Genomic DNA, 18,176 nt, shown 5'->3' with positions numbered 1-18,176 from the left:
TATCTTATTTTTGTCACATTGAAAAATTCCATTTTTAGGAAACTAGTCAATTTTCTATTTCAAATAGTATTGTGACTGATTTAGGTATCTAAGTTACAAAATAATTGAAAGAACTTCTCTCAGTTTTACATGGTATTTCTGGATCTCTCTGGGAAAGGCAAGATCACTTATGTTTTATTTAATCTGCTTTATTTTATAGAAAAAATAATATGAAATATATATAGATCAGAAATATGATTTTGCAAACTCCTGTGTGGGAATGTGTTTCTATATCAGGATCAGCTTCTATACAAACTTTAAACTTGTTAAGATTATTACATTTACAGAAGTTTAACACATGTCCATAGCAATTTCTGGTACAGTTTTGTTTAGCCGGTGTGCCTGCTTTAATGTAAAAATCTTATCCTTTTAATATATAAGATTCTTGCAGTGATGGTCATCAACACATCTTGCCAAGATGAAGAAGAAGGAACAGCTATTGAACTATGCAACTGTTGGGACTAAATAAGAAGAAAGGTAAGAAAACATTATGATCAAAGAAAGTATTTTTGATTTTTTTTCTGCCAAGATCTTGTGAAGAATGAGAAACAAACAGAAATGGAAGAAAGGACTCAGTAAATAAATATGTTCACAGAGCCCCTGAAGAGCTTTTTGTGCAGCAAAATAGAAGATCTTTTCCTTTTCACCTTCTCTTTTCTTCTTTCTACCAGCAGGCCTGTTCACTTAAAATGAAAACTAGTATTCTAAAAGCCTGTCAATATCTTTTCATGAGTATCAGTTTTCTACTTTGCAGAATATACAGACTATAAAATGAAATTGCCATTTACTCTTCAAAGAAGGAAATGCAATAAATAAAGCATTAAAACATTTTAAGATATATTTACTAATTTCAAGATATTTGTCTACAGTATATGCGTTTACACAGCATCAGTACAGAAGTGTGCTTCCTCTAAATAAAATACCCCAGGCATTTATTCCTTTCACTATCCATTTCTTCAGTTTCTAATTCATAATGTTTCATGGCAATGAAATAATTGATGAAAGTTTCACCTAATGCTTCCTTAATGCATGAATCTTTTTCAAGTGCCACAAGAGCATCTTCTAGCTTCAGAGGGACGGATGAAGGTTTCAGACCAGATATGTGGTTTTCTTCCAGGGATGTATCATCATACCTAAGTCCCCTCTTTACTCCATCTAGACCTGCAGCAATAGTAGCCGCAAGTACCAAGTAGGGGTTTGCTGTAGCAGAACTTAATTTATTCTCTATGCGAGTGCCTTTTCCACCATGACATTTGACATTAAAGGCACAGCTGTTATCATTATATGCCCATTTTGCACTTACAGTCTCTTTTGATTCTTTGCTGTATTTGGAATAAGGCTTACGGCAGCTGGTGGTAGGAGCCATCAAGCAGCTAATAGCTGCTGAGTGTGCCAAGAGACCAGATAGCCAATTTTTTCCAATATCTGTGAGCTCCTCAGCTCCATAACCAGCAGAAAACAAATTCTTTTGCCCATTCAGATCCCACAGACTATGTGAGAGAGCACCTGAATTATAGAATCCTGATTCTGAGAAAAAGCTAGCTATGTAGCTATACTTCTTAGCCATCTCTTTAATGCCTGTTCTAAATGTGAAGGCACTGTCAGCAGCATCTATGCCAAATGCTGGATGAAAAGTGATCTCCATTTGTCCAGGCCCACTAGAAGAAGAAAAGCTTTCAATGTTGGCCCCAGTACAATACATTCCTTCAATGAGCTCCTGAATGAATGTCTGGTCATGGTTATTTAATATCGTTGCTGCAGGAAAGGATATTGTCTTTGAATTTACAACCTCAGTAATGCCATAAATACAAAATTCATAAGTGAAGGCAGAGTGTAGAGAGAAGCCGTTGTCCTGAAGCTCTCTCAGCTGCTTCTTGGCAATGTGCCTAGGTGAGGTCATTAGAGGGTTGCCCAGTACAGTGAAGGAATCACATATCACTCTAGCTGTCTGCTCGGTCCAGGGTAAAATTCGAAATGTTGATAAATCAGGGTTCAGGATTATGTCACAATTAAAATTGGTTGCATTTATATAATCTATTTCATTATCCTTAGGATTCAGGGTCAGTTCAAGATAGCTTCTGGGCATGGCAACACCATGAATTGCTTTTTCCTAAACACAGAGCAGAATGACAAATTACAGAATGAGAAAATAACTGAATGGTATTTCTATGCAAGTAAAATTTATAAAAGTCTGATTTATAGCAAAAACAGTAGTATTTTTCATAAAAGAACACCTAAAGAAGAGCAATCATTAAAGTGGAAGATACTGACCAATAACTGTATCGCTATGAAGTGGGATAATCTTGTACAAAATTTGTATGAAAATTCTGGCATCAAATATCCTGATGATTGTTCTTTTAATTCCCATTGAGAGATGTAGAAAAAAAATGTTCAAAACTTATTATTCCTTTTTTGTTTTCCCTTATTTTTTGTACAACTATGGGAATCATCAGTTATGTGCAAACTTTGCAGCCAAACTTTTCTTTATAGTTACTTTATGAGGCTTTAGCATTCTCTGAGCATTTGTTTTACAGAGAGCTAAGTGACCATAAAAGACTCATGATGAAAGTCAGGCTTCCACTTCTCTTTAGATGAGATAACACTTGCCTCACCATTTTTCAAATGCAAAATTAAACCAAAAATTCTCACTTTCTGGTTTTATTGAGTTGGAGAAGAAAAAAGAACAATCAAACAAAAAACAAAACATACATAGCATTTTCAAGTGAGAAATTATTCAGTGCTCCCCTCTTAGGTAGCAAGTGGGATAAACTCCTAGTTCTATCTTCTCTCTTTAAACAGAGAACTTCCACTTACATAGATGAAATGTAAATAGGACATCTCCAAGCAAGTGCCTGTACAACTTAAAACAAAACCACTGGATGATGAAAGCTGCAATTATGTGGCTGTCGAGAGAAAATTGGCTCACATTTACATTTTACCTTTATCCTTCCATGGGAAAGGGAACAGAGGATACAGAATGAACGTAAAAAAGGGAAAGCTCAGAGCTGATAAAATATTTCCTAACCAGGTGGAATACTGTTGAAATACTTAAAACTATAAATAATGGCTCCTCTAAAAATGAATGAATGAATCATCAGTACAGAAAATTCTGCTACTGAATCATATTTCTCACCTGATTGACTACTATAACATTTCTAATAGCTAAAGACATTTTAATTTACTCATTTTCTTTTTGTTAGTGGTTACAATTTTCTCATTGGATTTTATGATATCCAATAAGTCCAAATCTTTATAATTGTGTAGAACTTGAAAAGATTAAGAGTTTACTAGAAGTGCAAAGAGGAGAAACTACTGGCCCTATTTAATTGGATTATCATTTTTGAGAAACCAAGGGATAGATGATTACAGTGATGAAAAAATGTCCACATTCTTTGGGAAGAATAACAAGTGAAAGAAGCAGATAATTTGTTCTAAGTTTGAGATTCTACTTGCACTAGGAAAAAAAAAAATATATATATATATATATACATACATACATACATATATATAAAATATATAAAGGACAGAGCAATGAAAACACTAGGTGTACCTAGAAACCAAAACACTTACATGAAAAAAGCGAGAAGGAACATTCTTTGATCTTGACACACCATGGAGGTCTATTGATTCAAATCTGACGAATTGTATGCTGTCCCTGGCCATCTGCTGCTTAATAAATTCAATGTGAGAGAACAGGTGAAGGAGGCTTGGAATTCCGAGGCCGTTTATATCAGGTTCTCTGCTGGATGCTGTAAGTGAAGAGAAATGTTCATATAAAAAAAAATAATGAACGCTGCAATACAGGCTGTTCTAAAAAGTACAGTAGTGGCAAACTAGTGCAGAGTGTAAAAATAAAACTAAGAAAAAGATATGGATCACACAACATTTCTGTAAATATACAGGTTTGGTTTTTTTTTCCTGAGAATCCATACAAAATCCTGTATTTTTGGGAATAGTCTGTAGCTCGAATGTTTTTTCGATAAGAAAACACAGGGCTATCAAGCACTGAAGCCAGGGATTTCTGAGGAATACCTCGGTGTGTTTATTGGGTGAGTTTAAGAGCACAAATAGCAACTGGATAATCTTTTCCCACTGAAAGTTGATTTAATTCAGATTCTGTGTTCCTTTAAACTCTTTAAAAAGTGCATGGATAATGAAATATAATAAAAAGAATATTTATCTACTAAACCTGTCTTTTTTTCTTTAGAGACCTAAGAATAGTAACTTCTTTTCACAAACCTCTTGATCTCTGAGCCTGTTTTCTTTTGCATATCTATGTATTATTACTATTCAAGTTAAACTATATAAATATTAATTTATATTTACTACCATAAACTAACTAAACCAAAGATAAAAAATATGATATCAATATTTTAAAATAAAATATTTCTTCCTTTGTAGGAGTAAAGTCCTCCATTCTTCCATGGAAACTGAGAATTTGACTAGATGAATTTTTTAAAATCATTCAGACCAACAGTAAATCAGGAACAGCTGCCACTTATCTTCAGCCTTCAAGTGGAAGTCAGAAGTTACATCGCTGATAGAAGGAACACTCCTAATCTCACCAGTATCAAATTACCACAAATGGGGTAAAATTCCTTTAGCAGAAGACAGCAGACAGATCTTTTTCATCTTTCCACTGGGACAGCTAGGACTCCCAGCTACAAAGCTGCAAGGAGTCCAGCAAAATGGCCCAGCACAAAGCTGTCTGACCATTCCTTCAGAAAGCAGCAAACTTCCACAGTCATAGACTTTGTGGAAGCTCTGAATGCTGCTATACAAATCTTCAGCTTCAGATGGCAAGGAGGTTGCTAGGATACTAAAAAGTGAGGAGACATTAAGTAATAACATTGCTCCCTGAGGAATAAATAACAAGTGAAAGCAAAAACAAAAGTTTAAGTAAATATAAAAGTCAAAGGAAAAACAGCATAAATCAAATAACTAAAACCAAGAAAATAAAAATTGTCACAGACACCTTCTCTCTTTCCTGTCATCTGCTTCAGCCATGAGCTGCTTATGGAAACAATTTTTTCTCTGTCCTCAAAAGCACTGGGGCACTGTGTCCTTAAAGAGATATACATTGAATAAGGAAGTCCTGTTCAATTTTGTGCAACACTCACTCACGCTGTTACAGATGCTCACAAGACACAACCAGTGAGCAGGGAATATATGTAAATTGACATTAATTTATGTATGTCATCCAGGAAACGAGGACTTGAATCCTACTTCAGTCATCCCATTTTGTTTTACAACATACAACAAATATTTACTGATAATTGGCAGATTTGATCTCCTTGTGAATCTGAGCATCAAGCAGCAGTCTATTAGCAGATAATAAACTGTGGCTACTGATCAGATGCATAGAGCTCAAAAAGATTCTGAGGATCTTCCTATGGATTACAAGTGGCATCTTCAGTTCCAGGGTAAGAAGCCTGAGGTTTTTGGCTGTAAAAGTAGTGCTAGAGCCTTTATTCTACAAGTGTAATTTCCTGTGCAAAGATGGTACATATTTCCCTTTCTCATTCGGGGTTTACAGCTCTGTCACAGGTAGGTCTTAATGTTTTCATATTACTCAAAGTAATATTTGACTGTCATCCTTGGATATAAGGCTTGCAGATATTTCTTACAAAGAAGAAAAGTTGCATTTATTACTTACATCTTCTGAGCACACATTTTTTCAGGAAAAAAATCTCCACATAATTTATGAAAAACAACTTTAACTCTGACCCAAATAATCCTGTAAATCAGTGTTCCTAGGAAATATAAATAACTTTATAGTAATTTCAAAGTGAAAAATAAGTGTGATATATGTTCATAATAATGATAGATTAATTCATTTCAGAATGCAAAGCTACTGATATATGTTATTTAAATATCTAACAAGGTAAGTAATTTTTTTAAGTTATCTGTGCATTGTCTGCAAGCTAAGGTTATTGTTATTTCAATAAATGCATTACTACATAATTATATTATATGAAATGTTATAAATTAATACAAAAATTCTAAAGCTGATATGTGTTAAACAACATTAAGAAAACCAAAAGAATTAACTGAAGAAGTAAGAATTGTATTTTCAGGTTTGACTTGTTATTAGTGATGGATCTTTTCAGATAATAAGGTTAAAATTAATATCAGTATTTTAATTTAAATTGGGCTAGACTAAGTCCTTGCAGCCTAGTGATGGAGAAAGTTTGGAAAAGAGTAGTTAGGAAACCAAGTACTTTGTCTTTTCCCAATTCATACAAACTTCATCTAGAGCATCACCTACTGTAGATAAGGTAGAAAACAAATAAATGTTAGGCAAATGTAGCAGACATAGATACACAATCTAACAGTCTTACACTCTCATGAGGGAGAACTGTGTTTGCAAGTGTAATTGTTTCCCTGGGACTTTAGAAATAAAGACATCTTCATTTTCAATTCATAAACTCTACTAACAGAAACATATATATTAGTTTCACAAAATGCTCAAATTTGGGTTCAGATTTTCATTTTAAAATTGATTTTTAAATCCGGACTGGACTTCTTTTATAAAGAAAATTTCTGCATGTATGTTATAGTTTCTAAATAGTTATATCAAATCAATAGTACACAGGAAAACATTTAATGTTTATTTCTCTGTTTTTCTATCTGTTCTATGGTTCTATCTGCTTTTTCCATGTAAGTTACCACTGAGAAGCAATTGGTATCACTTGTGTTTGTTTTCTAATTACTACAAACTAGTTATTAATATATATCAATTATCTACACATATTTAAAAATACATATGAACAATGCAAAACTACAAATACTACTCCAAAAATCTATAACATATACAAATAATATAAATATGAGTGAGAGCACCATATGAAATGGAATGCAAAATTATTTAGGGAAAATAAGCCTTTGCACAATGTTCAAGGTAGATTAAACTCTTCTTTGGTACATTGTAGAAGGAGAGGTAGCTGCAGAGAAATAGCAGAGAATCCATTTCAGTTATATTAGGTCTAAACTATTCTGGCCACACTGCAATGTTACTAGAAAGAAAATGGGTATCTCTACTAGTAAGGAAGAATTACCGTCTGAATATACCTTTTTTGCTCACAGCATTGCAGGATGACTGGCTTATCACCAGGTGAGTTGAATCTTACATAAAAGGGGACATAATGGAGAAGAAATATAGGATCTTATGTTGTACTGATCCAAGAAAAAAAAAAAGTATATCATAAAGTAAGTAATCATAAGTATAAAACGTATAGTCATACAGCAAGAAGAGATTTCAGCTATCAGTATGAAAGATAAAGGATTTAGGACTTCTGGTTTACTTTAAAGAAAAATATTTGGATTTTGAGCCTGTGAGGCAAATAAATAAATAAATAAAATTAGCAAGGATTATGTAGGTTAACTCAAAAGGAAAAGGAAAGAAAAAGGCAAAAAATATGATGGTTTGCTCAACAAAAAATAGGGACAATTGAGGTTTAGAAAGAAGCTGAGCTTCATCCCGTGCTATGTCTGAGTTCAAAATGTAAAAAACTAAATGTAAAAAAATATATATTAACTGCAGATGGGGCATAAAGAATGTACATGATGGAATAGCATGGCTTTGTTTTTTCACTTTAGGTAAGCTCCAAGAACAGAACAGATTATACGAGGGCTGCTTGAAAGCAATGCCTCCTATTTTATTATGCTGGCCCATGATGGCAGAGGTGGATGTTGATGGTATGGCAGTAAAAGTTGAACTTTCCCACTAATATTCTACTATGCTTTGTTGCCATGGAACTGGTGGCAACACAGGGGCTGTCTGCCCCTAAATATCATTAAGATTAGATATCTGAAAATTTGCTATATATGAGGAGTTGTATTTTAGGTATATTCAGTGTCAATTCATGCTTAGATCCAAGACTTTTGCTCAGGCCCTTCAGTAAATAAAATGTTTAGGATAGTATTTTATCAATGTCTTATCAAAATTAATTGATTAATTTATTATTAGGGCAAAGACTCATTCAAGATAGCAGAATTTTATCCAAAGCTTTTTTCTCTTCATTTAAGCTACTAAGTATATGCAATGAAGTTGTTTCAAAACACATTTCTATTACTACTTCTACACAAAGATTGTACTTCCGTTTGCTAGAGGAAATATGAAATTGTACCCAACACTGTACAACTTGTTAAGTAAAAGTCAAGTGTAATCCAAAGCTCTGAGATTCCAAAATTTTTATTGTTGAGTTTGTTTTAGATGAGAAAAAAGTTCTACTCCATCTCCCCTCACATTTAGCTTTCATATATAGATCTCCTACAGTTGTTATCACCAGTGACAGAGAATAAGAATAAATCCAGGTTGCTTCCAGCATTTCAAATCAGCAAGGCAAATAATCTAAGCTAACATGCAGACTTCTTCTCCATTGGGTAGAAAGAGAAGCCAAACTCCAGAGGCCAATTTCTCAAAAACCTCTAACTACCTCTTTGAAGACAGAATTCCTACCTTTCTCTACTGATAAAGAAATGAGCTTGGATTAGACACTTTAAGTGGCTAAAATCTGGATGAAATCTCCCTGTGGAATCTGCAATTAATCTCTTCAATTCCTTATAATTTTTAAATGGTGTCATAATGAAGAATAGTTATTCCTGTATTTTAAAATGTATTTTCTGGCTTTGAAGACAGTAAATGAGAAAACAGCGGTAATCTAAATTTGGCAATGAATTTTGCTAGCCTTTCAGCAGAACAGGAACAAAAAAATGACCTTCTAAGGTGACAACATGCAGAGCAGTCTAAGAAATAATCCTCTGAGCTGCATATTCTAAGAGAGAGAGGTTTGAACACATAGTATTTTTTCAGATCTGTTAATTTCTCATTCAGTTCCATGAATCAGTTTTGATGTACAACCATTCACGGATATCTTGCCTGAATTTGTTCAAATTTGTTAACACGATATGTCAAAAACTGTTCTGTAGCTAACAAAATTAGGTATATGTTCAGATTCTTTACAGATTACCCACAGCCACGCTTCCACCATCTGAAAGCAGAACAAGACAGCAGGATAACTTAATAATATTGTATATTAATATTCTCTTGCATTCTGTTGTATAGCTAATAATTGACAAAATATCTTATTAATGAAGATAAAATATTCATATTTCTTGTATCACTGAAATAGATCAGAGAGCATCATACATACCCTGAAAAACTTATGATATTATCTGATGCTCCCAGAAATTTATTAACCTGATATGTGCTCAACTGGCAATTTTTTATGGGTTTTATTGTCCTTCCTGGAATAGATACAAAGCAACTAATTGCTTAAGTTCATCACATTATTATAGCTTTAGCTTTCAATTTGTTGACCCAGCTAGTCTAGAAGTCTAGTTTTTACTATTCAAAGAAAACACAGCCTATTAGTAGCAATTAATTTACTCTATAAACACTTCCAAAATGAACTTATTGAACATCATGAAGATAAGAGGATTTTCTGCGTCGTTTTCTTTTTCATATTAGATATTTTGCATTCTAGTCCTCTAATAGGGCTAATAACTGAAAACACCTCTCTCACATAGGGCCTATTTTCTCTTCTGTAAATGTTAAAAAGGAAATTTTAAGAAGGCCAAGTAACTTCAGAGTTCTACACTGCCTAGCAGACCTTTGGGAAATGTTGCCTGTGCTCAGTTTAAATGAGGAAATGTCTCAGTTTTAGTGAATAAGACGTAGCCACTTATGCATGGAACTCTTTGGCAGCTTGGCTTTGTAAAAGTCTTACTTAAATTAAAAAAAAAAAAATGCAGCATAGACGTAGGGTACAACTTCTGATCCATCCCTATTACACAAGTGTTGATTTTCTTCTGCTCTAGTTCTGACTAAATTTTGCAACATCACAAAACCACATGAAACAATAGAAACATATTCTTTAATAGTACAGCAGGTGATGGTTAAATATCCTTACCAGAGTTGCCTTCAGAAGAGTCAAACAGAATCTCAGGAGCAGAACTTTCGGCACTCATGGAAGTTTCTGGTTGTTTCAGGAATGGCTGATCCACCTCACCTCCTGCTGGTTGTGGCTGGTCAGAACCTGCAGAGCTGAGGACCAGCTGAGGTTTGCTCTGCTGCCCTGCTTCCTCCTTGCGAAAACTGTGGTACTTTTGATTCTCTTTTCCAAAATGGAGACTAAGCGTCTCAAATGGCCTGCCTGGTTTTTCAGCTCTTTTCTCCACGGGCTTCAAGTTTTGTTGACTAACAGTGCCACTTGACCCGCCTCTGTAATTTGGCCCATGGGCAGGCAGAGGGCCTTCACTCAGAAGTTTTTTTAGCTCTTGTAGAGTTTGTTTAGAAATGCCAGGTGCGAAAGATACTGCAGTGCCACTCCCTCGTGTGGTTGCAGTGCTCTCCAGGGAACCCATCTTTGTCATATGAAACTTGCTGTTTTCTTCATCCATCCTGCCCCAGACCTCTTGTTTATGCTCTGTCTTCTCACTGTCCTCTTCTTCACACACTGTCTCTGTGCATTCAGCTTTCTCTGTATTGCTGGTGGATTGTACAGCCATGGACAGCTTTGTTGTACCTGACGTTTCTGTCCCCTCCTGCATTTTTTCTATTGCTATTTTCCCACTGTCAGCATTTTCTGGGATGTCATATATTTCCCCAGACATGTCTTCTTTCACGTTGCTGCCAAAATGGGAACTGCCTCTGTCCCCTCTGTGGTTTTCTACCAAAGGAAAATTAGTCAGGTTTTGAAGAGAATGATGCAGTGGTGGTTCTGAAATAACAGTGGTTCCTTGAAGAGGAGGACAATCTGGGATTTTTGAGGTGAGAGATGGCTCAATCTTCTCATTTTCTAATAGAGGAGACTGCTTTGTGGTACTTTTGATTCCCTTTTTCTTTCTGAAACTACATATATTGTTGCCATCAACTTCATCATTGCCAATTCCAGCTGTTTTCTGTAACCAGCAATAAAATATACAGCCAAATAATATGCATGAACGAAACAGAACAGAGAAAGGGAGTAATACCACCAGCTGCTTTTACTTTGTAGCACTTCCAGGACTTCTTGCTAATAGAGATCTCTGTGAATACTTAACTACACTCAGATTAGACTATTTGGGTAAGATTTTCTTGCTGAATTCTTTTTCTTAATTTTAGAATAAAGCTGGTGAAAGTACCTTTATAATTTAATTTTCAGGCAGATTTAATAGATTTCAGTTAATACACACAGTGTGACATCATTTGTCAAGCAAATGTGCTCTTTAAATGTGAGGAAAAAAAAGTATTTGTAATGATCAAACCTATGTTTATTCTTATGTATGTTAAAATAGTTTGTTTGTTGTTATTTTTTGGTAGAGGAAATGTATTGCCCTAAAACATGGAACAGTACCAATTCTTGTAAGTATGGGAAGTGAAAGCTGAAAATAAATTATTTTTAAATGAATTTTACAATCTAATTTGGCTAAATAACCAAACTCCCATGGCAGTAGTCAAATGAGCAAATCCATGTTTAGATGCGTAAGCAGGAAAGAAATAAGAGATTTTTTTTTTTTTTTTTTTTTTTTTTCCATTTAAGTGATTTAGTGCTGGGAGCAGATTTTAAAATAGATGTAAAAAAAAAATAAAAAAATAGAGATGGTGCAACGAGGAAGTAGAAATAATATGTTTGTATTATCCCAATAAATATCAGTATGGGCCTGAATCGTCTCTCCATTAGTATGATTAATCTGCTGATGACAAGGTAAAGAACAAAGGATAGAAAATAAGAAATAGCAAAGATTTTAATATCAATTTGATTAAAAAAATGATTAATTATTTCACAAAATATCAGGGTAGGGATCAAATTCTCCATCTTCTGATGTCATAATTATGGTTCTGTGGTACTGTTTAACCAACAAGGAAATCACTCCATACTGATCACAAATTGTCATGAATACATTCTCAAGCATGTATTTAAAACTCAGCAACATTGCCAAAAGTTCTTGGCTTGCTTGGGTCAGGCTGGAATTGAGAGCTGTAAAATCACTGAGAAACAAAGAGGTATTCGCTGTATCAGACTATTCTTTACCCTTTCCACAAAGGAATAATCTGCACTCTACATTTTCTGAATTTCCAGAAGAAAAAATGATCAGCACAAAAGCAGAATGCCTGTCTAGGTAAGGCAATAGACCCTTCTAGTGGCAGACAAAAACATTTAGAAGAAAAGGAAGCAGCATCTGATATGTATATGGAAGGAAACCGTTATGAGGCTTCCATTATAATCATTAATATCACCATTTTTCTCTGTTATTCTTTACCCATTATGGTATTTTCCATCATTATCCCACTCAACAAGGCATAGAACTTGTTTCTTAAAACAGAGCTTGCAGAAATATTTCTTTCCTCTCTCGCCCTTGCTCTGAATCTCTGCAATGTGTTTTATTTACAGCTTCTTTCAGAGCTCACCAGGGCACTCCTGCTGGTGCAGAAAGCAGATAACAGCTAGCTCTATAGTAAGGACATTACAAAACTTATATGTAGTGAAGAAACATTTATGAATAACAAAGCAGACAAGAGCTGCTTATAACTGAGCATTTTAACATCTCTATTAGTTATACAAGACCGTGAGTGAAGCTGGAAAAATACCAACTGCCAAATGGATAAACCCAAATAATTTTAAAATAAAAGAGGTATCTAATTCAATTTCATGATTTTTCTGAAAGGAAAGATGCTATGAAAACTATCATGAAAAGACTGAGTTTCAAATTAATTAATGAAAAATATTTAAAGAAGCATCCTTTGTGGCAGAGGATGCCAGCATTAAAATTTTCAGATTTCTTCTTCATGAAGTCTTCAAAAGTCATTTGTTTTCTTCGGAAACCAGTACCATGACCACAGTATCTGCATTTCTGCCCTATAATGCATTCCTGTATTCTGTGCTTAAAGATCATTATTGACAGTTTAAATGGTAGACTCTATTTTCGCCAGTTGTTCCTCTAACAGATCTTTGAAAAACTATTCAACATAATGACTGAAGATTAATGCATCATTTTGCATATTACTTACATCTTGAGTCAAACAAAGAATAGTTCATGTAACAAACTCAGAACATCAGAAACCTGCCCTTTCAGTTAAACGCTTTGATGAACACAAGGTAGCAGGCCCACATTATAATCTTTACCAAAACAAATTCTTTCTGAATAGAGATGGAACATTTTATTCTTAACAAAATTCTAATAACAAATGTACCTATTCTACTCTGCAAAGGGTTTGTTTTCTCTACAGAAGTGGAGGCTATGGTGCTGCAATTTTATCATCGGATATTTGTCATAGGAAAGGGATATTGCACTTATTGTTCTAAAAAACACGATCATTTTTACTTTTAAAGAAAAAAAATCTCTTACGTTTTCACAGAGAACACTGTATCTACACTAATCTACGCTTTACCTGAGATACTCAATACAGAGCGCTGTCCCTGGAGATTTTCAATGCCAGGCTGGACCAGGTTCTGAGTAACCTGATCTAGCTGTGGATGTCCCTGTTCATTGCAGGTGAGTCAGATTGCGATGACCTTTAAAGATCCCTTCCAGCTCTGAGGATTATATGATTCTATGGTTCTAGAAGCATGAGCCACAAAATAGCCTTACTGTCTGGCAGTTTATGTGGGTGTCAACAGTCAGAAAAAGTCCAGTACAGTGTGGGAAGCACCTGGGAAATATGACCTAAGAATTTTCTCCTTAATTTATTATTTATAGAAGTTTATTTTACAGAAGACAGGATAATTAAGTAAAGTAGCATCTTGAAAGAGCTACAGTACAAGTGAGCTGGAGAGTGATCATGACTTAATTTCACGGAATCATGCTGGGTAGAAAGGAAAAAGTAGTAGTCATGGCATTAACACAGTAAAAGTTCTAATTATTTTTAATGTCATTACCAAATGCTCCTACATTTTTTGCTGCATAGCAGCAGTAACAGGATATCCTAAAGCTACATAGAAGTTTTTTTAGCCATCGTTTATTTCAGTATCATTCTGTTTTCATTTGTTTTCAAATATTTACTGGCATGCTCAGTAAAAAGCCTTGAAACTTTTGAAATTTGTTTCTCTTTCTTAGTTAGTGAACACTCAAGTGGTGATTCAAGTATTCTTGCCAGAAATACAACGTCCAAAATTTATGCAGTGTATGCTGCATTATGCAACAAATTGAAATTTACATTTTCTAAAAGATGTATCTGTTATGAACTGTCACTGATAGGTATTGGTGCTCCACAAGTCCTGATTTCCATTAGGCCTTTTTGCTCCAACACTGTAACTTGTGCTGATCCCCTTGATGTGGGAGATTTGCTGCTGGGAGGGTTTCCATTTTGGTGAAGGTGGACCAGTGCAAGTCCTAGAACAGGCAGGAAGACTAGGGTGGAATAAACATCAATTCCTGTTATGGACAATTTCAACTCATGCAAATAACAGCTTTACTTGTATTTATTAGATATCCATTCCATTGCTCTGAATGTATAAGAGTCTGGATGTTTGTGACCAACAACAAGAAAATGTCCCTACATTACAGACAGTGCCTCAGGGATACGCTCATGTATTACAGCGGTGTGTTAGGGAACCATGCCAAATAATGAGAACAAGACAATATCCTGCTGTTCAGCTCCCATATGATAATGGCAGGTAGGAAGTGGAGAGAATACAGGATAGTACAAGCAAGAGATATTTCAGCCCTTTGCAGATAAGATTTCTAGCTCTACTTAAACCAACTACCTGCCACTTCTGGCATGCTTTCAGGCTTTCACAGCTGATAGACATTTAATATCTTGTGGCAATGCAAAAGCCATACATCTAAAACAATTGATCTTAATCAGTGTGCATTCCCTTCTAAGCTTTGTACAAGCACTGAAGTGGAACATTAACTGTATCATGAAATGCAGAGCTGTCAACAGGTAGTTCATCTGTAACCTGCCAATCTGTAGGCCAAGAACATTTGGAAATGTAAAGTGTCACCTTTGGGAGGAATAATAAGTGCAGAGACTTCTGGTGTGTGGAACAGGTGAAAGTCCAAGACAATTATTGAACATTTGCCTCAAAAGGATTTTATAAATGATTCAAAATATATCTGCAATGTACTGTGGGACAAAGTCAGACGTTGCAAAAGGAAAATTCTGTTTTTCCTACTTTTTCTTCCTGACCTTAGGCAAAGATGCAAACACTACTGGGGTTTATAAATTTATCTGAGCAATGTATTGATGAACAGAGACAGAAAAATGAGAAAAAGGAACTCACACTATAGCATTTGAAAGGAAGAATTGAGGAAAGGAATATGTTTTAAAAGATTTCCTGCATAACTGTGGATAAACTGACGCAGAAGGAAAGTGGAAGAGGAAACAGTGCAACTCTAGCAGTAGCTTTTCTGTACATACATAATCAACAAGATAACTAATGTGCCTGCTACTGGCTATCCAAAGAAATAATGCAGCTACTCAGTAAACTGCACTGCAGTATTAATCACACCTTTGTTTTCACTTTTCTTTCAGATTATTAACAAATTTTAGCCACTATTTAATAAGTGTTAGGAGGTGAAATTGTGATGATCTTCCTCAGTTCTTAATAAATATTTTTCAAGAATAAAACATTCATTTTGCAAAGGCCATCAAGACATCAAAATGTGCTAAGATTTAGAAAACTGTGGAAAACAAAGAAATATATATGCTAAAAACAAAAGTGAAAAAAAAAAAAACATAAGGTCATTTGAATGTGTTATTTATTTAAACTGCTGCACTTGGATTTTTCTATCACAAAAATCAGATTTGATAAAGTGAAATGAACTGTTTCCAGACTAATTTCCAGTCTTAAAAAATCATAAGCTCTTCTTCAAATGATGTCAACAATTGCCTTATTCACATTATTTGAGCATTTTTCAAGATTACTTTCAAAAGTAAACCAACTTTGAAATGCTGAGGAATTTTCTCTGAACCACTTGGGCTGCTACCAGGTTACCATTTACAGCTTCTTCTGTTTGGCATGGTCAAGTTTAACTAATGTTTTTATGTGGTAGCAAATCTAAAAGTCAAGTCTTAAAGAGAGGGGTTCCTTAAGAATTTACACAATAGTGTGCATAAAACAAGTATGCCCATGTCCAAGTTTTTTCTCTGTCTCTTCTCCCAGCAGATAGAAAGGGTTGCCCAGCTGCGTCCCAGCAATGAGACAGTGAAGGAGCACAAGCAGCTGGAACTAATTTTCTACTGCTGGGAATTAATGTAGCTTCTCTAGAGCTGCTGGAGCTACTCAGATTTATACCAGAAGGGAATTTGGCTCATGGACTTAGAGGGAAACACAGGGAACATCCCAGGCATTTCCAGGAAGTTACTGTGGGCATACAGAGGGATTCTAGCTTTTTGCTTGTAGTGATAAAATAGTGTGCGCTACTATATGCAAATGCTGCTGGTTTGTAAGCTAGAGATGAGAAGATTGCAGCACATCATCAAGATATTGCTATAACTAATTTCTCTCTCAGTGACCCTGCTTGATGAAGTGGTTCTCGGGGAGTGATTTACTACTACAGAAACTTCACAGTGAAGGACCTTCAAGTGCATAAATATTAGGTATGTGTGATTATTTTGCAGTTAGAGAAGCACAATCTTAACCATAGGTTACAGGAAGATGACAGTAACATTAGGAGCAGAGGCACAGTTTCCTTCCTGCTTTGAAACTTGTAAATATGCTCAAGATTATTAATGTTCTTCATGGGAAAATAAATTGAATGAGTTTAGCTCACTTATTTTTACATCTGACTTCTGCCTTTGTCTGCTGTTCCTATCCAAAGACTTCCTACTACACATGCAATTAGTAGTTTTACTTAAGGTCACTGATTCTCTAACTGTTTCAAGGCAGCATAGTCCTTGTGGCAAAGTTATTTAAAAGTAGTTCCTTTGGACTATGCCACCTGCACCACATAAAAAAAATTCCCTTAAGTGAGATAGAATCTCAAAATGAAGATCATTTTGGACCAAAAAGAACACTGGTGGTGTCATCTCCAACTTGCAGCAGTGCAAATGAGATGTAGTAACAGGGTCCATTTAACACATGACTGATTCTTCATCTGGAAGATATTTGCAAGGAAATGGACTTAATGATCTACAAGACTTTTATGTCTAATTTCTGTGACTCATTTCATGTACAAAGATGGTCTAGGAAGCAGCCAGTGACTCAGAGCAGGTGTATCTCTGGCATAAAAAGTATCCATTTCTTCATCCTGATGAAAATTTCTAGTAGCCTTAGGAAGTCTGCACCATTACTTCTAAGCTATGTTATATCTTTCTAGCATTTTTAATTGAACATTTATACTTCATGTTTTTCAGAAAGAGATCTTTTGGACTCTACCCAAAATAACAGGTATTTTTAACTTTATTGAAAGAATTCATTGTAATGCTTAGACGAAAATCAGCTTTAAAAAGCACTTATATGAAAACTGAGCATCTGCAACTTCACCCAGCTCAGTAGAATGACTCAAAAGTGTCACTTTCTAATTCCAGTCAGTCTCTATTCAACAAACAGTAGTGGTTCCATTCATATTAATGAAGCCAATCTGATCTTCTACAAATATTAATGGAATCCGTTTTTTGATCACTATTTCTGTTACTTTTGATAATCTCTTTAAAGAAAGACATGAGAAGGTAAAATGAGCTAGACTTGCTTTCTAAGGCAGTAACTGTTTCAGTTGATCTGTGTCTGCTGCAGAATTAGACCACACACAACACATACATGTGAAGAAAATTGTGTATAAAGCACAACAAAGTATTTGCTTGATTAAAATCTTGAAGCAGGTGCAAAAGTATTTTATATCAGCTTACCTGCTCAGAAATCATTCTGTCAGTTCCTTACCTGTTGAGTGAAATCTCCGTTTTTGTTCATGTCCACTTCATTCTAGTTCAAGTCACCGTTAGATATGGCTTGGTAAAAGAGTAGCGGAAAGACATCTCATATTTATAGGCCCAGACACAAAAAAGGTTAGTTAAAACAGAACTGCTGCAATGTTCTTTTCCCAGAAAGCCATTCAAATGACAAGCCATAGAAAGCAGCCCTGATGTGTCATGGCCAGGAGCACTGTTTTCTGGAACACTGTTGAAGTAGTGAACTGACAAATGGACAAATGTCCATTATTAGCTGCATGCCTGCATGGAAACAAATACAGCTGAGTATAAAACTGTTTTG

The 18,176-nt window shown here is 35.0% G+C and overlaps 1 protein-coding gene across 1 annotated transcript; it reads right to left on the bottom strand.

Annotated features, from left to right (window-relative positions):
- Positions 1 to 949: 949 nt before the first annotated feature.
- Positions 950 to 17,876, bottom strand: LGSN (lengsin, lens protein with glutamine synthetase domain; the record flags this gene model as incomplete). Its single annotated transcript, XM_079550272.1, has 4 exons — positions 950 to 2,149; positions 3,610 to 3,788; positions 9,954 to 10,944; positions 17,847 to 17,876. The coding sequence occupies 4 exons, from the start codon at positions 17,874 to 17,876 to the stop codon at positions 950 to 952; spliced, it is 2,400 nt and encodes a 799-aa protein (XP_079406398.1).
- Between the last annotated feature and the right edge of the window lie 300 nt (positions 17,877 to 18,176).

The sequence above is a fragment of the Tetrao urogallus genome, assembly GCF_951394365.1.
Source record: "Tetrao urogallus genome assembly, chromosome: 2".
NCBI classification, from domain to species: domain Eukaryota; kingdom Metazoa; phylum Chordata; class Aves; order Galliformes; family Phasianidae; genus Tetrao; species Tetrao urogallus.
The sequence above is the reverse complement of the archived record's forward strand: the minus strand, read 5'-3'. Positions and strand labels throughout refer to the sequence as shown.